Genomic DNA, 22,218 nt, shown 5'->3' with positions numbered 1-22,218 from the left:
AGGTGGAGGGAAGAGGCTGTTCCCTCAGGGCTCATCAGACTGCATCTCGTACTGTGTTCGAGAAGGATCTTGATAAACCAGAGTGATAAACTGCTGCTGAAAAGATAGTAAGTGAAGAAAGGGCCAGTTGTGCAGTCCTACATGGTGGCTGTCCCATGGAGTGCCTCACTTCAGCAGAGACTGTAGCGGCATGCCCTCGGGAGCAGTGGTTTCTGGCGGCACTTTTACTCTGGAAAAAAAAAACCGCATGTTTGGGCTGATGGACAGAAAAGCAGGAAGCCTGACAGCCCGGTCACCACCGGGCCGTCCCTTCATCCACTGCCACCCAAAGACAAGGAATTGCAGGCAACAGAGAGGTTATGTCCCCTCTGCCTCAGGGGACTCCATGTGCAAGGCAGGATGGGGCTGACTCACTGTTTCTTCTCGACGTCCTCAATACCCTCAGGCAGGCACATGTTGAGCGTCTCTGGGAGCAGAAAGGCCACTGCACCGCTGCACACTGCTACACTGCAGTATGTCACCTCTGGCAGAGACCTCCACACCTCGTCCAGCAGGAACACAAGTGGGGCCAAAGCCCCGCCGAGGCGTGCCACAAAGGAGGTGTACCCCATCCCATTCTGCCTGGAAAGGTATAGACCACCATGAGAAAGAGAGGGGTACTTCTGTCATATCAGATCTTGGGAAAAAGTGCAGAACTCTGCCCCTTCCCCTGCATCTTTCTTTAAGTACTGAGGCTTTTTTTGCCCCGGGTATTTCCTCTGACAGTTTTTTCCTAGGGTTTTTTTTGCTTCTTTCTTCATATCTTCCTACAATCATAGTATTTCCCAGAGAGCAACTGTAGCTGCTGTGAGAAGTAGATTTATATCTATTATAAGAAAGAAGCTGCAGTTCCACACTCAAAATATCTGCTGTAAAGTTATTTCCGCCTTAAATGTCTAAAACCCTGAGAGCATTTTCTAGTAGTAAGTCCTCTGACCTACTGAAAGCAAACCCAAGTTCCATCTTTTCCCAGGTATTTCTAGGCATGTGGCATACACTAGAGATATCTGTGAACACCTTTGGTCCTGTTGTAGTGATGAGCCCAGGAGAGCTTGCTGCAGAGACCAAAAATAAGACCTAATTTTGAGGGGGTGGGTGGCATTTCACACCAATAACAAGGATCCCGGGATCTGTTTGTGCATATACAGAACAAGTACTGCAGAAGGAACCAACACTTATGTCTCTGTCAAGGTCTTTGAGTGAAAAATACAAACCAATCTGAGATGAAAAGTAGCAGATCAGTGTTACAAGTTTGGTTTAAATACGGATCATTTGCCACATGCAACAGACCATTGAAAGCTAAAGGACTAAATGGCAAAGAAGGGTACTCTGGGCATGAAGGGACAGAGGTGAGGTAAGTTACAAGGCCTGCTGTGTTTCATGAGGGTTTTTTCAGACTTTCACAAAGAAAGCAGTGAGGTGGTTCCTTCCACCAGTCCAGGTGTATCCCAAACTATGCAGATGGTAAATCTGGTTTTTTTGTTACTGTTACCCAGACATTTCAAGTAAATTCTTTTTTTCCTCCTGGAAGGCTAGTTAATCCATGCTTTAATATCATCTGATGTCCAAAAGACTCTCAAACATGTGGTAGTATGTGTTCCTTATAAAACTTAATATTTCAAGTTATTATTTTCGGGGTCTTTTAACAGGTGCTGACAGATTATCACAGGGAAGTAAGACTTTACTAAGCACAGATGCCTTATGGAGTTCAAAAATCTTCCCACACAGAATACTCCTCAGCTTTCCATTCGTCTCCCTATCAACATAAACTAACCACACATAACCCACAAGAAAAGGTGGCTTTCTGCCCCTTTTTTGTGAGTATATGTAATCCCTAGAACCTGCTATTTCCAGAGGCAAGGGACCAATCTGACCAACAGCACATCCTGCTGTGCTGGTGTCAAATACTCCACCAAGGATCTGGGTGTGCATTCAGGTGAGTGTCATCTCTTACCTCAGTATGGTAGGGTAGAGCTCAGAGGTGTACAAGTAGACAGTAGTGAACGCAGCTTCTGAGAAGCCTTTGCCCATAACGGCTACTACAGAACGCAAGGAGGTGAAGGCTAGCGGGAAAGAAAAGGCATATGTGACAATGGTCAAAGAGCTGCCTCTAGGAAGAAGCTTCCTGTCGCCTCGTGTAAGAAGGGAGAAGGTTCAATGCTCTCACAGACAAAACAGGGAGCTTCATAGCCCTGGAGTTGCTGTCTCCAAAGGCTGGATCTGTCAGTTTGTTGTTAGCCCAAATGGGAGCTGAAATGATGAAAGGATAGGTCCTGACATTTCCCATTGTACAAGATCTATAAATAAGATAGGCACTTTACCTTACCATCACTGGGCCCTTCACAGTGACTGGAAACCATCTGTTGCCACCAGATATAAGGGCTAGCCCATATTAGTGACCTTGACTCATAGACACCCCTTAGGTGGAGGACTTTTCTATACAGAATTGCCTGTGAACATGATATATGGTTTTCCTTCTCTACCACTACACAGAATGGAAACCTCCCCTTTAGCAAGTACTGCATATAGCATCTCACGCTTGGGAATGGCAATGTTGGCTCCTATGCACAGTCCAGTCAGGATGAGTGTCCACGCCTGACTCTGTCGCCGTCCAACTCGGTTCACCAGCACGTACATGATCATCTTGGCTGGAATCTCAATGACACCAAACACAAACTGGGAGAGATAGATGTTGAGCCCAAAGCTAGTCAGGTTCATGCTCATGCCATAATAAGAGAAGGAAACACCAAACCTGTGAGGAGTGTGTAGAGATGGGACTTAGGGAAATCCCTCTGGGGAAATGCAGGATGAATCCCCCATGTGAAGTGATACTGCTTACCACACAACCCCAGAACAAAGAGAGATCTTCCGCAGGACTGGTGTTTTGAACAAGCTGATGTAGAAGTAACTCCCTGCTGGCTTTTTGTCTGTTACCATCCTTGTCAGGGCCTGGGAGAGATGGAATTAAGGAAATAGCTCAGCTACTGTATTTTTAGGATCCAGACATGAAACCCTAGACAGGCTGGGGACTTTGCCCTTCCCAGCTTCAGCTCTGCCTTGGATTTGCCATGCATTCTCATTGCAGAACAATTCTGTGAGCATACATTGTCAGAGGCATGTCTTCCTACAACTTTACAGATTGCCTACGATTTTAGACCTGTTTTTCTTCTCATGGCCCCTTCTACCCTCTTACCTATATACCCCATGTGGCAGAAAGGGTTGTAGAGAAATGACAGATCATGGTGTTAGCAAGGTCAGTGTTGGTCAGTTCCACCCTATTCACCATGTGGCTGCCTGCTGTTTTATGAGGTCTCAGACAGCAGCTAACAGTGAGCTGCATGCTTTATTTTCTGAGTGCATTTATTTAATCTTTTTCTGAGTGCATTTATTTAATCATTTGTACATCTGTTTATATAAATACAGAATACATAAAAAAGTCAAGCACGGAAAAGTGAACCCTGCCCATAAGGAAGAAGAGAGTGCTTATTCACAAAGGCTTTTGGCAACTGATTGAGGAGTAAGTACTAGTGGAGTTGGTGAGTTCTGCTCATTGGTTGAGATGCAAGAGATTCACACAACCACAGGTCTGCAATGCAGCTATACCTAAGCTGGTTGCCATGGGTTCACTGTGTATTTAATGGAGATCTCCAGCAGAAATGATGGAGTCGTTTTACTCCAGAGGAAACAACCGCATTTGCATTTGGTCAGGAGAATTGCGTGCCAGCCCCTGCCAGCTGGTCATTAGATTGCAGTCTAAAGGAGGCTTCAGACAGCAATGATGTGGATACCTACTACTGGGAGAGAATTTATCTCAGCCTCACTTCACCATGTCCAAAAATCATCAGCAAATGCAGGGTAGGACAGTTAAAACTGATAAGGTTATGAAACACAGGAAACCTTGAGGAGAGAGTCTGCTAACTAGTTATATGTACTTTCAAATCAATATCCTCTTCAGAGAAAGCAAAACCTCAGCCAAAACTTTTGCATATGCCACAGGGCTGCATAGGCCACACCATTTTTCTGTCATAAATAAAAAGGGCTAATCACCTCTTTGACAGATATTAAGAAACTGCTTTTTAAAAATTAAATGCTGTCCATTTGTTAGGGTTCTCCTTCCTCTTCATTTGTTCAGACATCTAGCTGAGCAACTTCATTTTTTACACCTTTAGGGTCAGGCAAAAATGGGTTCAAACCAGTGGATGCATGCATACTTTGCCCAATGCCTCACCCTTGCCACATCCCTTTAAAAGTGCTGGCAGAACCAGCTGACTCACTTGAAAGCAAAGTTTTAGCCAGGGGAAAAATTTGATTATGCTGAATGTTCTTTACACCCACATTGATCACTGTGGCACCATTGCTGGCAATCTTCCAGTTTCATATATACACTAAATACAGCCTAAGGTGAACTAGCTTTTGCATTTTTGGATTATAGTATATGAAGTATCTCAAGTGCAATATGAGAGAAAATATGCTATCTACATGCTATTAATTTGTGTTTGCTTTCTTCCAGCACTGTAACAACACTTGGCAAATACTACAGCGACCAAGAAGGCAAACACTAAGTTGGACTAGTTCCTTGTGCAACTGCACAGTCTCCTGTCTGCTATGGGAGTGATGCCTCTGCCTTATTTTCTCAGGCTGCGCTTCTCTCTCACTGTGTATTTAGTCCAGTGGCCAGTCCACTGAGGCCTCTTGTCATGGCAATAATGAGTGGAAAGACACTCCACCTAATGAAAGAGATTTCTGGTCTTATGGGATCTGGGCTGCTGTTTTATCTTTAGGAGTGAATGTAGCTGCTTTCTAGAATAAAAAAGGAGCATGGCACCCTGTGGACCACAGTGCCCCACAGAACACACTGCAGACTGAGCATTGATTCAGATATCAAATGGAAGTAAAATATATAGAGAGAAAGTGGGAAAGGAAGAACATGTGTCTGGATCTTCAGTTTCTTACCTCTGGTGAGAGAGCAAAATCTTTCCTTCTGTTCATTCTTGCACATCTAAGCAGATGTCTGTGAGCTTGCTTCACTTTGCCTTTGGCTATGAGCCACCGGGCAGACTCTGGGACCCACCTGATGCAAGGAGAGAAGACAGTGTTCCTTCATGTTTTCCACCCCACATTCATGGCCCTGGCATCTTTATGAGACTGCAACCTCAGCTGAAAATAGCAACTATGGTGCATGAGAATAAGAGTAATGGGACACCCTTTTTACACCTATATGCTCTTCTACCCCTAAAGGAGTGCAGTCTGCTAATTGATGTATGGCTAGCCAAAATTTTAATCATGTGATCTTTGAGCAAAGCTTGAATTTTCTGAGCTGGTTGAAGTTCCAAACTTTTATCAATTAAAATTGGCCCCAGAGAGTTTACATATTTGTGCTTTTTGTGACTTTTTAAACTTTGAAATTGTGAGATATTAAAAATTACAATGAATTAGTAAGCTCTATACTTACTTTGTTAGTTAATTAAATTATTTGTTTTTCACAATAATCAAAGCCTCCTGCACAAGACAGTCAACTGAGTCTAAATCATTGAGGTTGCAGCCCTCAATGACGTGCCCATGCCAGTCACTGAGTGACCAGGGATGCTGTACTGTATAGAGCTAATTAGCTCACAGGAGTCCTGTGATTCTTATTTTTCTGTTCCAGCAAAAGATCCAGCACTTGTCTTAAACTAGCATCTGCAACTCCCTCTCCTTGGACTTCTCTCTAATCTTGCATCTGCCTGCAATTCATGGCTTCAAGCCCCAGAGCTTCCCAGGCCACAGTGCAGCCCATGTGGCCTAGGGGGTACATGGTGTTTTGTGGGTGCCCATAGCAGTCAGGGTCCAGCAGACGTGAAATAGCCCAAAGTGTCCAAGTCCTGCTAGAGCCAACACCTACCTCCTATCACCCAAATCTGTACCTGGAAAGAAATAAAAACCAGAAACTGCCATTCTCATGGAGACTTTCAGCTGAGCATTCTGTGCAGCCAGTGGGAAGATTTACAACCCTGAAGAACTGTGGGTTTGAGGTCTACTGAGGTCACACAGTTGTCAGTCTCTCATTGGAGTCTCCCACTAGAATGTCTGAGACCAGATCCCTGTAAGCTGTTCGTGATTCATGTGACCTAAATCAGATTACGACAAAACTAGTGAACAACCTTGGGAAATATAAAGAAGGAAAGATGGCATTTTGTGCTCATTGCCACTGTCTCTAGGGTGTAATATTATGTCTTTTGGTTGTCTAATGTCTCCACTGGGTTCTGACATTGTGTCAATAGTATCTACAGAGTGCTAAATTAGATTTTAATTCTATATTTCAGGGAGTTTTAATTATCTGCCAGTCACTGGCCTTTTGGGTGTTTCGAGTTTGATCAGACTATAGTATAGTTTGTTGGAGAACTAATCTCTGTAAAAGATACAGTAAGAGAAAAAAACCAAACAGCTGTCATGGAAAGGGTGGGTCCAAATGTATCTGTGAATTTCAGCACTTCCAAGGACTCAGGTTTTTTTGGCTGGTTGTCCTAGAAAGCAAGCAAAACAGCTCAAACTAAAAAAGTCAGCAGAACACATATTTTAGTTGTGTTGGACTTGATCAGTGAAAGATCAAATGTTACTCTTTGCCAGAAAGCCAGTACATCTTTCTTTAGCCATTGAATAACAACAGCATCAGTTTATATTCCATTTTTAGTAAGGATTATTTGAGATTTTTGTACTAGATCTGTGCAGCTATTTAATCTAGTGCTTCATGCTGATGGACAGATGCAGTAAGCAAGCAAACCATAGTCTTCAGAAGCATCCTTGATAGCAGCTGAAAGGCACTTCAGGATTTGGATATCACTCTTTTTGTTCAGTGATTATCCACATAATTTTTGGACCCATGTGTCTAAAATCAGAACTTATTCTGCATGGTTTCCAGCGAGAGCTTCCCATCCCCCTGAGGGACACATCTGTGACTTCTGCAGTGTGATCCAGCACTGTGCCGTTGTCCAAAAGGAACTAAACAACCACCCTAAGGTGAAGGAGACTCACCTCCTCGTTACTGAATGCTTTCAGTAGGGCAGTTGTGGGAATACCTGCTTGCTTATTTGAGCACAAGCCTTTTTTTTTCCATCCAGGAAATGGAGCTGCTTATTCAAAGGACTGTTTTGGACTGTCAGCTAAGTTGATCCAATTCACTTCATATGACAATCACACTGTCAGTGAATGAACTCTGTATTCTAGTTTGTATTACTACATGAAAAAAAAATCAAAGTTTCTTCTACTAAATGAACCATCTCCCATTTTAAGCCTTAGGACATGACATATATGTCTTAAATAATGCAACAGGAGGGAAATAGCCCACAGAAAGCAGGTATATTTGGCCCATCCGAGTGGTTACGCAGCTGAGAAAAGCCATGGGAAGTACAGAGGTAAATGAACCTGACCTGGCCTGAAGGTGTCATTGGCTCTCATGGAAAAATTGGTGCCAAAAGTATCCTTCCCAGTGAGGTGGGGACAGAGGATGGATAAATTATTTATCTTGAGTTTGCTAAGGATTAAAGCCAGGGATCTGGTCCTCAGTCCCTTTATTGAGATATCTTTTCTTTACTCTGACATGTCTGACACACCTTGCAGCATCAAATCCTGCTCCCTTGTGCTGCAACCTGTCATCCAAATGCCTGGCCTCAGCCCCAGTCCTGCCTCCTCCTTGTCCCCAAAGCTGTGATGTGACCTTTGCTCCTGGCCTTGTTGGAGAGATGAAACCCAGGCTGTGCTGTTTTCAAAAGCTGCCATGCGTGGGCAATCCGAGTACAGGACACAGATGAGTCCTGCTCCTCTTGAAGTTGCTGGAGTGAATCTTAGGATCAGTGTTCCGATGTTTGCCACGCTCACAAAGCAGAGGAGGCAAACCACAGCCTGCTCCCATCCCCACCAGCCACCCTGTCACTTCACTCACCACAGGCAGACAATGCTCAGAAGACAAGGTCCTGTTACGGCTACTAACAGCCAGTGCCACTCCCGCACCAAGTATGCTACCATGGCCAGCAGCATGTTCCCGATGCTCCAGAAGATGCTGCTCAGGATCCCGGTGAAGGTGCGGTGCTGTATGTCCACCCACTCCATCGCTGCAAGAGGGAGGCATCGTTTAGATGGGACACACAGGAGTTCTCCAGGAAGGGGTCTGCAGGGCTTTTTAAGAAGTGCAAAGCAATGTGACATCCCTAGTCTTCTCCTTCACAAGGTTCCACTGTTTGGCCAATATTTGGAACATTTAAAACATTCGTCACAATTCTTAACCTCTTCTAAAGCTGTAAGCAACTAAAATCAAACCTTTAAAAAAAATAAATACTGGTTATATATTAAGAAACAGTGCTAAAAACACTCTAAGTGATACCTTTTTTTTTATCCCTGTCAATAGCATTCAAATGGTCTTCTTTGTCAGAAAGATTTTTTTCCCTCCTAACTGTCCTGCTTGCATGGTTTCCCATTTCTCTGCCCACTCATTTTTCAGATTAAAGAAATATATTGAGATGAATTGTCTCTCACGTGGAATCTACCCAGTGTGAATACTAATGCACGTGTAAAGCCAGATGGTGGTCTCTTCGTTTGTGTGTGTGAAGTAAAAAAGCCATTTTCCCTCCAAAGATCTGGACATCTTGCTACAACCTTTAACAATCAAAATGTCCCTCCCAAGCTCTACTTTGTCTTGCAGGAATCAACCTTTATAATAACAAAAGATATAGCAGTCCTTGTCAGGTCTTATACGGACTTTTCTAGTATTGAAGCCATTTTAGCTTGATTTTTTTCTGGATCTGCAAAAATCTTGCAAATTTTTGCTGCATCTGTAATTTGCTCTTGGGTACTAAGACTCTTGCCCAGTATGTCCCAACTGTATCTACAAAATCATCCAGTAATCTGTTGGGTACCCTGAAGTTTGGAGCTTGTTTTTATTACATAATAGCCTAAATTCTTCAGCTTCAGTTTTGCCTAGCTCTGTATGATTTTGTGTGTGTGTGTGTGTATGCGTGTGTGTGTGTGTGTGTGGTTCTTCTCTTTGTAAAATGCAAAGATTGGGAACTAAGAAAAACTGTGTGGAAACTCAAGACTAGAGATGTAGAAATACCCTCTAAATGACACACCATCCTTCTCGTGCTGAGGACAGGGCAATGCTGCTGAATAGTCTTAAAAATGTGCACTTGAAGGGTGAGAACTCTGTATCAAAGGAAAGGGGCAGATACTTTGGTCTACAGCTTTTATTGTACTACTGATGATGCTTAACAGGAATTGGGTAGCACGTGTTACAAGCGTTCATGCAACGGAAGTGGTTATATTTTGTCTAGATTGTTAAAGTATTAATTAGACAAACAGAAAATTGTAATTCTTGGATCCTTCTGAGAGTGATGTTCTTTTGGCTGCCTGTAATGAAATTGCACACACAGTTTCCAGACTCCTGTTCCTACTAACTCCGTCCTGTCTGGTGGATAAGTCCCTTCCTACCCACTGCCTGTCAGGAGTCCCCCTGTACAACCAGACACCCACAAACCCCCACATACTTACCCAAAGGCAATACAATCAGGGAGACACCACTCAGGGCCACCCCGGTGAGGGCCCGTGTGATGGCCAGCATGCTGTAGGAGACCGAGGCAGCACTCAGCATCCCAAATATAAGAGAGCACACAAGCGACAGCAGGAGCATGGTTTTCCGTCCGAACCTGCCACAGGCACAAGCTTGGTTACAATGGCTGGAAACCTGTCACAGGAGTATGGTTTGAAGTGGGTAAACCAGGATTTTAGGAGAAAATTAAAATATTGCCCGCTGTGCAAAGAGTGCAAGATGCAACATCCTGGAGAAGAGGAAATGTCTCTGGATATAGGCGGTGCGAGAGTGTTGCACTCCCATTCAGAGGGCCAGACTGCCCCGTGAGCTTTGGGCTTGGGGCTCTCCAGTGGAAAGAGCAACACTGATCAGAACAACAAATCAGGCTCCCCTGGCTAACAACATCATCAAAAGCAGTGATGTCAGCTCAAAATCCCCTGCTGCTGGCACACTCTGCTCCCTCCAATTTCTGTCCCCATGACTGGCTCAGCATGTCCTTCTCCCATGGCTCACTCAGGACCAACCACTGTCACCACTCTCAAGGAAGAGAGAGAGTAATGACATTTTGAACCTGCTTGTTGGAAGGAAAACAAAGGAATCCAATCGTCAGCCCACATGTGCAAGTAGCCCTGATATCCTAAGGGGTCTCTGAGGAGGTTGTTCCCCAAGGGTTTTGGAAGTCATAGTATCTTACACTACATCCAGAGTCCTGTATGGAGAGTGTGGAGAAACACAGAAAATCAAGTACACACAAATGCACATGTGTATACACAGACACACACATAAAGAAATATTTCTGCGTGTATTTCTACGCAACCTAATCAAAATGGAGCAGAAGGTGTCTGTCTCCTGAGGTACATCAGCATGGCATGTTAAGAAAGCGTAGGTTCAAGCTTGAGTAGTAGATTAAGCCTGTCAATAGGTAATGTTCAGTTTACAAGGACTGAAATCCTTCTCTGATCCTGGCATTAGGGCTCTCTTAGTGGCCACCAGAGAAGGATGGTGCCAAGATAAATTGCTTCAGGGGAAAAAGTGGTGTACTGGGACATAATGCCACAATAATTAATTCAGCAGTTGAGTAATTAATCTACTGCTGAAAAAAACAACTTCTATCTTGGGTGCAAGAAGTTTGCTGGAACTGCTTTGAAATTTAAGCACAGACCAGTTTGCAAAAGACATCATAATGCCCCTGGATCAGAACAGGATACACCCAGAAACACACCAGAGCTAGATCCAGCTTCCAAGAGATAACTGCCTAAGAAGGAAGACACATTTTTTAGATTCTTTTTCTTGAAAATGCAGCAAGAAGGATATAAAACCACGAGATTTCCCACAAGACTCAAGACAGCTATTTAAGGACACATTACTAGACTCTCTCAGAAAACACACACCACCTGCTAGGAAAACCAGAGGTGAGCTGGCAGGATTGAACTGTAGGATACAGGGAGGCTACTAGAAATAATGCTGTTAAAATTGTCTTCAAAGAGAGTGGCAGGAAAGCACAACCTCTGAAAGACTAGAAAATACAATAAAAGGAGCAGACTGCACAAGCATAAAATTAATAAAAAAGCCATTTTTATAAAAAACCACAACAATATGGAATTCTGTCGAGGCATCGTAGAGCCAATTCAGTACAAGGACAAAGTACAAGAGGAGTCTTCAGAAAAAAGCAGACAAGAACAGAAACAATATGTATTTTTGTATCTATGTGTTCACAGTGAAGGTTGTTGGAGGGTCTACCAGGGTAAAATTTGTGAATAGAATTGTTCTCAAATCCAAATATCTGTCAAGGCTTAGGAAAAAAACAAACCTGAACAGTAGCAAAATGCCAGGACCGGATGATTTTCACCCTGGGGAACAACAGATGAAATCTCTGCCTTGCTGTTAGCACAAAGAAGTAGAATCTCATCTCTATCAGACAAAAGAAAGGTTGCTAATGGGAAGTCAACTTAGGTGATAGGGAAGATGTGGGGCATGGCTTCTGATTAACAGCTCTGCCAAATTTACTGGGTGTGCTGCCCCCACACTGTGATTACATGGGCTGCAAGAACTTCCTGACAGGCCCTCTAGGCCCTGGCCATGTAGCTCAGGTGCACCCTCAGCTCTTCTTCAGCCTGCTCACAAGGGAACAACTGACTGTGAAACTCCTGTTAGCTGCCACTCGAGCAGACTGAAGGGTCCTTGTCTGACCAATTGGAAGGCCATCCATAACTTTATCTTTTGCTGTTAGCTTCTCCAAATTTTGTCCATTTCTCCTGTATCCTTTTGAGATGGGGAAGAGGCATGGAGGGAGATCAAATCTGCACACAGAGTTCAAGATATGGGACCACCATGCATTTATATGTTACCGCATAGTGATATTCTTAATAGTAATATTAATTTTATATTCCTTTCCTAATGATTCTTGATTTTCCACTTGCTTCCCCAGCCACTACTCATTGCTGTGTGGATGTTTGCCTAGAGAAAACTGTGTTTGTCATAACACCAAAGTCTTCCTACTGAGTAGCTAGGGTCAGCTCAGACTCTCCTTTTTAAATGAGAAGTTAAACTTTTTCTCTATTTTAGATTAATCTGCCCTGAAATTTTGTCTTCTGATTCTCCCATCCAGTCACAGAGTCCTTCTGCAATTCTCCATGCTTGGATCTCATCTCTACCACTCAGCATCACCTCCCCACTTGCTCTCTTTCCAGATTATTTACAAATGTGCTGAAAAGCACACAAATCCAAGAACTGGCCCCTCCCTTGTCACTTACATCTCCTTTCTCCTTCCTGGCTTTTAATTGATTATTTAGTCATGCAGAGACATTCCCTCTTATCCTAGGGTGGCTCAATTTCCTAAGAAGCCTTTGGTAAGGAGGCTTCTTGATACAGTGTAGGTGGAGTCTCCTCAGCTGATATGCCTGTTAGTGCAAGCAAAGAAATCTAATACATTTGTAAGGCATGGATGTTTTGAAAAAAACCAACTGATTCTTCTCTAGTGTGTCCCATGGGGCACTGGCTCAATCTTTCAGAGTGGTTTCTGCCAATTTGCCTGGTACAGACAGATGTCAGACTGCCTGGCATGTAGTTCCTGAGATATTATTTAGAGACCAGTTTAAAACAGATTTGAGATGTGACACCATCCCAGCCCTCTGCTGTGGAGGTCACACAATGCTAACTGTTCCAGCTTTTCCATCTCAAAGGTGCTGTAAGGCTCTAGGATAACCACTCCCTGCTCCTGCAATTTATCTTGGTCTTCTTCTGTCAGCCTATTTCAAAGCTCCAACTCCTACACCTGCCCCTATATATTCTCCCACTGTGAGCACAAACTCATTTATCTCTCACACTGTAGTCTTTTTATTTCCAGATGCTCCTTTCATGCCTTCTTCTTCTACTGGCTCTTTCCCCTCACAATCCATTTGTAAAAGAAATTATTTTTCATTTTGCACTAACAGAGACCTTTTCTTTTGCATTATTTTGTCCTGCTCCTTTTCTTGATTCTGAGTTTCTCTTCCTCCAACTGTGCTATAAAACTATTGTAGATACAAAGCCAAGACACACAGTCTGAAGATCAAGTAGGTGTCTTGGATGCTTGTAACTATACATATATTCTCATGTGCAAAGACAGGGATGTAAAAATTCCCATCTTGAGCACTATGTGAAGCTGGTTCCCCTCTGCAGTAATTTTGTAACTTGCTGTACACTAATACGTACTTGCTTCCAGACAAAGGAAATAGGGAAGAAGTTTCCTGCACAGGAAACCCAGTTATTAAATCATGACTAGCATACGGTGAATAGCACATCCCAATTGTGTGCCTGGACTATGTATCCTCAGGTGGGTTTCCTGGTTCTGCTGTTTGCAAAAATATTGAATTTCTTAATTGATACTTTTTCTAGGTTATTACTTGGATTTTCTTTCAGGTCTACATTGTCACATTCCAACATTTGACCAGAGAGAGGAGATTTGTTCCTGTTTTCCTCATTGCTTCAGCTCTTCCTTGAGGAATACCTCTTTGCTTATAAGAATCTCCTTTACCCTGATTCTTTAGTAATGAGAGAATCAAGTCTTCCTTGCTGGAGACTCTTCTTTTGAGCTATGGCATGCATTTGCTCTGAGTCACTCACTTGGCTGTCATTAGCCAATTTGTCTATAACTTGCAAGAGTTAACCCTTTAACCTCTTCGTTGAGCTTTGTTTAAACCATCTTTCCTCTTTTAAGGCAGTTTTTTTCTAACTATGCTCTTGCATACTTGATTTTTTTTGGTTTTTACTGTTCCTGCAGCAAAGCTGACTGCAGCCAGCAGTGCATCTGAGTCCTAACCAAGGCCAGAGCTTCTCTGAGGGACTGGTAACTCTCTGGTCCATTAATTATTTACCCCTGCATTCCTTCATAGTGTGACTTGAATCCCATTTTCAAGTGAGAGGCTGGATTCTCCTTTACAATTTTCTTTTCTCCCTCTGATTGCCAGTTGTAGGTCACATATCTGTGAAATTCTTGTCATGAAACCGAGGCCCTGGAGGAACAGCCTGAAAGGGGTCAAACCTGTCAGAAAGGTATCCAAATACCACAGCCCCCATCGTAACGCCGATGAAGAAGAAGGTTGCTGTTGCCTGGTTCAGTCCACGCTGCTCACACACGAGGTCCCACTGAAACACAAGGCAAAAAAGATACTTAGTGCCCAGTTCAGTCTCTGTTGCCTTTTCACACCCCTTCACTGCAGCGGGCAGCCATCATATCTCACAATTTGTATCCGCCAAATCTGATTGGGGGTAGAATCCTGCGCTAAACCGCACATAGGACAGTGCTGGCATCCTGAAAAATGTAAAGTTGAATCTTACAAAAGTCACAGTTATCTATCCTCACTATGACATTCTCCCTGTGAACACTTCATAGAATCATAGAATATGCTGAGTTGGAAGGGACTCATCAGAATCATTAAGTCCAATTCCTGGCCCTCCACAGGACACTCCAAGAATCAAACAATGTGCCTGAGAGCATTTCTAAATGCTTCTTGAACTCAGACAGGTTTGGTGCAGCGACAACTTCCCTGGGGAGCCTGTTCCAGTGCCCAGTCACCCTCTGGGTGAAAACTTTTCCATGATATCCAACCTAAGCCTCCCCTGACTCAGTTTCATGCCATTTCCTTGAGCCCTGTCACTGGTTGCAAAAGTGAAGAGATTTGTACCTGCCCCTTCGCTTCGCCTCGTGAGGATGTTGAAGACCACAATTAAGGTGTCCCATCAGTCTCCTCTTCTCTGGGCTGAACAAACCAAGTGATATCATCTGCTCCTCATAAATTACTTTCTCCCTCTCCTCTAGACCCTTCACTATTGTCTTGGCCCTCCTTTGGATGCTCTCAAGTAGCTTAATATTTTTTTTATATTGTGGTGCCCAAAACTGCACACAGGACTCAAGGTGAAGCTGCACCAGTGCAGAGTGGAGCAGGAAAATCACGTCTTTTGACCAGCTAGTGATGCTGTGCTTAAGGTACCCCAGGAGAGTGTTAGATATCAGAAAACTTTCCTGGGTACCATGCATGGAGAGTTTAACTTTTTTCCAGATGCCTGCAATACTTGCCCATCCTTCTGTCATGTCCCTGAGACTGCCCTGGTGAGATGGGCATTTGCAGGGTGCCCCACTGCCGGGTGCTGTAACACATGCCTCAGCCTGCATTAGGGAATGTTTTGTTGATAACCCACTTTCTGTTGCCCTGACCAGTTTCCTTCGAAGTTTTCTGTGCAGGGAGAAGGAGGGCAGAGGGGAAGTGAGAACAAAAACTTGCTCTTAATGTTAGCTTATTGATTTCTTACTGAGAAGTTGGTTTAGACATTCATCCTAATTAAATTAATGAACATAATTTTACTTTCTTGGAGTTTGATATGTCACTAATCATTACAGAATGCTGCAGCCAAGCTGCAGAGTTAATTTCCTATATGTGCAAAACTTAATTTAATCATCAACCCAGACACAAAGCCTCTCTGACAAGGCCAGCGAGACCTTGAGCAACCTTTCCTGCAACAAAAGCAGGAGTCCAGAGAAAGCCCTGGCCCCTTGAACAGGTCCTGAGCCCACTGCACAATGAGAGCAGCATCACAAGGCTCCATGCTGCAGAGTACCTCCTTCTGCCTTTCCCCCATGATTGCTTTACATCTCTCTCCCTGAAGCACTGCAGAAAAGAGGTACAGACCTGGTACACATCTGATCCTCACCTCCATGCCTGATGAAAGCAGGAGTGATTGAGTAGTGGGGAGAAGGCATCAGCTCTAGGCTAACACTTTTCCCTGCTCTCACTGAGGCGGTCAGCACTATCAGTTCCAACACAACTGTGCCCCTTTTGCCTGACCAAATTGTTCCTCTCCCTAAGACCAGTGTGATTTGGGCCATTTTTCAAGGAAAGTACAGGATTAACACTCAGAGGTATAATTGTTAGACCTGGAAAAGTGTTTCAGAAGATGAGTGGTGACTATTTGAGGGGCAGGGACCTTGGGCAGGCTCAAGGTTATGGCTGGCCAGCATGCTGCATTTCCTGATATCCAGGGGAGACCCTTGGAGAGCACATCTGATTTGGCAGCAAGAGATATTGGTGGTAAGAGAAAACAGGCAGCACAGCCTTGTGGAGAAGAGGAGGAAGGTGAAGATCAGTGAGGAGGGGTTACCAAAGGAATAGAAGTTAAAAAGTGTTTGGAAAACCAAGAAAGGAAGTAATGGACTCTTATGAAACCCTGACAGGGTGCAATCCTGTGCAATGCCGTGGGGTGCACACAGAGAAAATCCTGTATCTGTGTCTTCCCCCTGCTCTGCTCCTGAATCTCTCAATTGCCTGGAGAAATTAAGATGATTATAACAAGAAATGCTGGCACCAATCTAAGCAAGATGAGATGTTTACAAAATAATAGTAATAAATGTTGTTTTTTCTGATCTTCAGAGAGCTTCCCCCTCCCAGGGCATATTCTCCAAACAGTTCATGTCCACTGGTTAAAATGGACAGATTCCCTTATGATACTCTGCACCCGGAAAACACCTGTCCATCTGCTCCTCAAAGCACTGATCTAATTTCAATTTTGGATGCATCACAGGCCAGGCATTACCTGGGTGGAGATGGTGGAGATCAACTGCGAGTGGTCATAGACCCATCCATGCTGGCAGCGCTGGATGATGGATTTGTTTTCTGATTGCAGAGAAGAGTTGAGCAGCAGGTGAAACTGAGGCTGTGAGAACATCTCACAAGAGCTGAAAGTGCCGTCGGACTCCCGGGGAATACTGATGAGTAGAACTTCCTCCATGGTGAGATTCACAAAGGCCTCTTGGTGCGGAATTGCACAGTGATGAGAGGGGGTAGCAGCAATAAAATTGTGCAGCAGAAAATGCATGGGCAGGTTGATTCTTGGGAGGCAAAGCATAACCAAAATCAAAATCTGGAATCTGCCAAAGCCCCCAGTTTTCAGCAAGAGATCCTCAAATTTCATCATTCCTGTGGAGTTTTCTCATTCAAAGCAGCTATGTACCAAGGAGAAACAACAAGGGCTTGAAAGGCAGCCTTTGTTCTTGGAGCTCAACTTCCCATGGCTTTTCATACCGTCACTTCATTGGACTTTGAGACCTTGCTGGAAGGTGTCAAAAGTCACAGTGAAACTCCCCATTTGGGGTATAGCCAAAGAAATTATCCTCTGTGCACACAATACATCAATTTCAAATGAATTCAGCACAAGGTCCTTCTCTTTTTGAAGTCCTTTCTTCCTGCTGTGGTTTTGAGAGGGACATTTACAGAAAGAAGGGAGGCTGTCAGAAGAGTGCTGTGAGAGCGCTCATTTCTTGTGGCAATATAGCAGGCAGCATTCCAGGCACTGCAACAAATGCTGCCTAGTGTGAGCTGATAACCAGCCAGACCCACTGGACCATAAAACAGGCCTCTGGAAGAGCGGGGGTGACCCACTGCATTGGGACACCCAGGGGCACCAAGCCTCGTTGCTGAGCATCAACTAAGTGTGTTTTAGCGTGGTTTGTGTCAAGTCATGACGCTGGAACAGGGAGTGTGCAGGGGCTTGAGAGGGCACCTGGAAGAGAGATGAGTCTCTGGATGGATGCGAACAGGGGCATGAGACCTTTGGGGTAAAAGGAAGGGCTGTAGGTGAAGGCTACCTGCTCACCAGTGTCCTCCAAAGAATGGAAAAAGTGAAAATGTTTCCCTACAAGGTACTTTTCTCCCCCTGGAGAAGTGTTTCCCCAGGACACAGGCAAGGAATTGATGAGTATGCAGAGAGGCTGCACTTGCCATATTGGGGGTTGTGACATCCTCCTGCAGGGTCAAGCCCTGTGCTGGTGTGCTCTGAGGATCCATGTGACAGCCAAAGGAGTGAACATGCAGCCCCTGACAGGGCCACAGGCTCTGCTGTCCACACTGCATGGGCCTGGTGATGAGATTAGGGCAGTTAAATACAAAGCACTGAGAGAAGGGGCTCTACCCTTACTCTGCTGGGGGTCCCTGCAGGACCCTTTCCAGTAAGTCCCTTAACACCCTCACCCCACCCAGGTACAAGACATGGATGCGCTTCCCTTGCAGCAAGTGCTCTAGACAGAGTGGACCCATGGGGCAGTTCCTGGGGATAACACATCCCAGATGGTTGTGTCCCAAGTTAAGAGGGCAGTGCATCATACAGCAAGCAGAGGCAGAACCCTTTAAAGGCTACAACCCCTTTGCAGGGGTGCATGTGAAGAGGTAGCAACAGTGGTGTTGTTGAGAGCTTGCTATAGGTTATCTCCCACTGCATTTCCACACTCTGTACCCCTCTCCTAGTAGTCTGCACTGTCCCTAAGCCTGCAGTCTTGAATGTTGGTGGATACTGATGTGTCATTCCAAACCTTTCTTCAAGCTGTTGCCCCGGGACATGCTCTGCTTTAAAGAAGCTCCGGTTTGACCATCCACCTGGAGAGCAGGGACATTAGTGTTGGGATGCAGGCACATCAAGAGACTGGCATAGGTAAAGTGCAAGTGGTGCTGGCTGCCAGGTGCTGCTGAGAGCAGCTGGTCTGCACTGCCCCTGCCCTGCAGCAAAGCGCTGGGAAGAAGGGGCTGGAGAGCAGCAAGTAGAGATGAAGAGATCTAGAAAAGCTTTTCTTAAGGGCTCCTGCTGTGAACAGTCCCGCTTACAAGGGAAAGGTCACCATGCTGTGTCCTTAGACGATCTTTCCTCTTTTCAGCAGCATTCCTGTTCACCCATGCTTAAATAATGTACTGCCCCAGTCTTTGCTATGAACCATTTTCATGCTCATCCTGAGACCAGCATGAAGGAAGACCACAGAAGTGAAGCAGGGACACCTGTCAGTGCTGTGCTCCAGGGTTACAGTTTAACCTGAAGTTGAACTAAAGGACAAATTATTTTTCTTCACCACTGGTCTTGTAAGAGCAAGGAACAGAAACTCTTATTGATATGCTGCTGCATATTTAAACTGCAAAGCAGCTCCAGCCTCCCCATCAGAAACGAGGATACGGATCATTGCTCTGCAAGTCCTGAGGCTCTACTGTTCCTACCGCAACTGCTTAAAATGTACATTCCTTTATTTCTCTAATCAAAATGTGTTCCTTTAACCAGTCAGCAGCTTGAGTTAATCACCAACCTGTGTGCAAACGCTGTGATTGACTATGCCACTTGGTTAAGTAGATGCAGGACCTGACTCAAACAGCTTGAACGTGTGTGGCAGCAGAGAGAGTGAGCAGACTTTAGAGTATATTGCTGGAAAAAGAAATTTACTTTTTACTTCACATCTGTATTCTTTTGCAATAGTTTTTTCTTCTCCTTTTCAGGATGCCAACTACTTATTGACAGGGTAGATTATTAAATTATTTGGTGACTAATTTAGCTTTTTTGTTTCCAGCAGTAATTTCCTAACACCTTCTATGGGGCTGTAATAGCCTGGATGGTGAAAGGAGAGAAGGAGCTGATTTAGCTGTTCCTTTAGCAATTGGAGCCACTCCACAGGTATATCAACTGCTGCAGAGTACCTGGAGATCTGATCAGTTCTTGCAGGCTGGTGCTTAAATGATAATTTTCTCCTATAGGACAGATACAGATCTCAAAATCCTCCCTTCCCTTTAAGTTATGCCATGAAAATATGTGTCCATCAGAGTCACTGAGCTAGATTTGCTGTCAGAGGGCAGAAATGTCCCCTTCTAACTGCAGCTGAGTGCAGGCCCTGTAGGAAGAAGATGTGACACACACACAGCAGTCTCCATTTTTTCTATTATTTACGAAGGCAGTTTAGACAGGAAAACCCTAAAAAGCTGGGAAAGTCAGCACAGGATGCCTGCAGTGTCAGTCTAAGGTGCACTGTGCCGCAGCAGTGTGTCCGGATGATCTCGGCAGGATGTGTGTGCACCAGATTTTGTAGCTCAGTTGGAGAAAGCAAAAGTGCAGCCAACAAAGAGGTCCTGGGGCTCCTGAAGATCTTTGTTTTGGATTAGAAGAAAGGGACTTCATGCCATTCTGACTTGGTGCTACATTAACAGATTCCTCTACTTTCCATTACTTGCAGCAACCTGGTGTGCAGCCATTTTACTTGATTGCACAAACAAATGAAAACTATTTTGTAAGTAAACTGGTCCTGGTCAAAGCTTGTTTTCTTGTCCATCATAAATGTGAACACTGATCCTACCTTAGAGTGAAAGGACATCAGCCACTTCCATTTCTTTTGCTGTGTGTGATCATGGGTCCACAGCCAGTGCTTGCATGCTGTCTGATTCCTAGACAGCTCCCCCAGACCTCACTAATGCCCCTTCCTACCCCTTCCCCTATCTCATGGAACTATTTTCATCTAACCAGTGCTGTTGGGAAACTAGCGGGGCAGAGATTCAGCCCAAATTATTAGTATACATTTTGCTGAGGAAGGGGCAAATCCAAACTACTCCTTCAGTCAGAAAAGGAAAGACACCGCAGGAATGGGAAGTCCAGGCAGCATAAAATATTTGCTGGGGTGAAATACCATCTGATTCAATTACTCTCACTTGGACAAGATAATTCTATGTGAAGTAAAACATTGCCAGGGAACTCAGAATATACCCACTGGTTCAGGGAGCAGCATGAGCAGGGGATGATCCAGGAGCTGGGAAGACTCCAGCGCTGGGCATGCCCTCCCCAACAGGCCACAATCCCACAGTGTCTCAGCATGGCTGGCAGAGCCAGGGGTGGGAGAGTGTCAGTCAACAGCCCCAGACACAGGGAAAGGATGAACCAGGACCAGAGTCTTTCCAGAGAGCCTGGTCTGGAGCAGAAGGACTGGAGACAAAACTACAGGGTAGGTCGTAGGTCCTAGGTCCATGCAGCAGCCAGGACAGGAGACAGGAACATGTCTAACACAGCTCAGATGGGGATAGGAAACACAGGCCTGACCATAAATGAAGTCCTGGGTCATAAGCAAGAAGCTGCATGGGTGGCAGGTGAAGGGCAGTTAACAGGCATCCCCCATGGAAGCTCTGGGACAGATCCTAGGAATAGGTTTTGGTTGGTTTGCTTTCAGTGCAGGATGAACTCCTGACCTGCTGTTGTGCTCAGTGCCTCTGAGGCTGGGGACACTGGTGCAGCTTCCTCCAGTGGGAGCAACCCTGTGGGACCCCAGCACTGACCCTACTCTGAGTTGGAGCTTTGACTAGAGACCTCCAGAGGTCTCTTCCAGCCTGAATTATGCTGTGAGCCTGTGGACACTATAACACAGGGTTTTGGACTCGTTTAGCCTGTTATTTTAAATCTGAGGCTTTACCTCACTGTTTTAAATACAAATTGGTGAATTTAAATAGCTGGATTCCTTTGCATTATTTTCTCTTTGAGATTTTTTGTACATAATGAAACCTGTGTAGATGCTGTAAGTGTCTCTTCATCTCTATGTGCTCTCTGCAACCTGACACATTTTAGCAGCTTCCTTGAAGCTACAGGCTTGGAGGTCTATCCTTGGGTCTAGCTGACTCCTGGGCCCCACTGTGAGAGTGCATCAGAGTTACCCGCTGCCATTAGCAGGTAGATGAAGGCAAGGCTAGGAATGACAAGTGTGAGCCATGTTTCCTTGCAGTGCAGGCTTCCCCTGCAGTATGAGGCTCTCCTGTGGCTTGCCTTGTCTGTACTGGGGCTTTTCTTATCTTGAAATATCTTGAGGTGATTGCAGAAGAAAGGTCTCTGAGCCCAACAGTCTCTTTGGCTTTTCCAGCTAATAACAAAAGCTGGTCCAAGTAAAGATACCCCCTCCTCCTAAAAACCTGTCTTTTTCATATTTCTTTGAACTGTTCCAGTAAGAGCAGCCTGTTTTAGTTTCTTCCTCCACTCACCTTCTCACTTGATAGAGTGCCTCAGGCAAGATTGTACCCAGCACCTTGTGCCTGACAAACATGTATTCCAGAGAATGTCCCATTTCACTGTCTACGGGTGGTGATGAAGCCCCTTGGCAAACCCTCCTGCTGGCAGCCGATCCATGAAGTTCTGAAATATTTCTCAATTTCCCAGTTTATGCTGCTCAGCTTTAATTTTCATCTGCCTGATACTGACACAGACTTTAAGGAGCTTCTTGGGTCCCATTGTTTCTTTCTATGATTTTGGATTCGTCACTAGAGTCAAATGTGTTTTCTTTTGGCTATAGGAGAAAGAATAAAATCTATCAC

The 22,218-nt window shown here is 44.7% G+C and overlaps 1 protein-coding gene and 1 long non-coding RNA gene across 2 annotated transcripts; one reads left to right on the top strand and one right to left on the bottom strand.

The window, feature by feature from the left end:
- Positions 1–52: 52 nt before the first annotated feature.
- Positions 53–17,176, bottom strand: SLC22A7 (solute carrier family 22 member 7). The gene is made up of 10 exons (XM_064647797.1): positions 16,667–17,176; positions 14,121–14,224; positions 9,559–9,713; positions 7,958–8,126; positions 4,993–5,110; positions 2,879–2,988; positions 2,577–2,791; positions 1,994–2,102; positions 415–621; positions 53–229 (listed from the first exon to the last, which is right to left on the bottom strand). Exons 1-10 carry the CDS (start codon positions 17,045–17,047, stop codon positions 166–168), a joined length of 1,632 nt encoding a protein of 543 aa, XP_064503867.1. The 5' UTR covers positions 17,048–17,176; the 3' UTR covers positions 53–165.
- On the top strand, positions 528–7,110 carry LOC135410896 (uncharacterized). The gene is made up of 3 exons (XR_010428926.1): positions 528–629; positions 3,463–3,556; positions 4,550–7,110. It is a non-coding gene; the product is annotated as an uncharacterized LOC135410896 (long non-coding RNA).
- Positions 17,177–22,218: the final 5,042 nt, after the last annotated feature.

This window comes from Pseudopipra pipra, chromosome 3 (assembly GCF_036250125.1).
Source record: "Pseudopipra pipra isolate bDixPip1 chromosome 3, bDixPip1.hap1, whole genome shotgun sequence".
NCBI classification, from domain to species: domain Eukaryota; kingdom Metazoa; phylum Chordata; class Aves; order Passeriformes; family Pipridae; genus Pseudopipra; species Pseudopipra pipra.
Note: the sequence above shows the minus strand (reverse complement) of the source record. Positions and strands in the feature narration are given on the sequence as shown.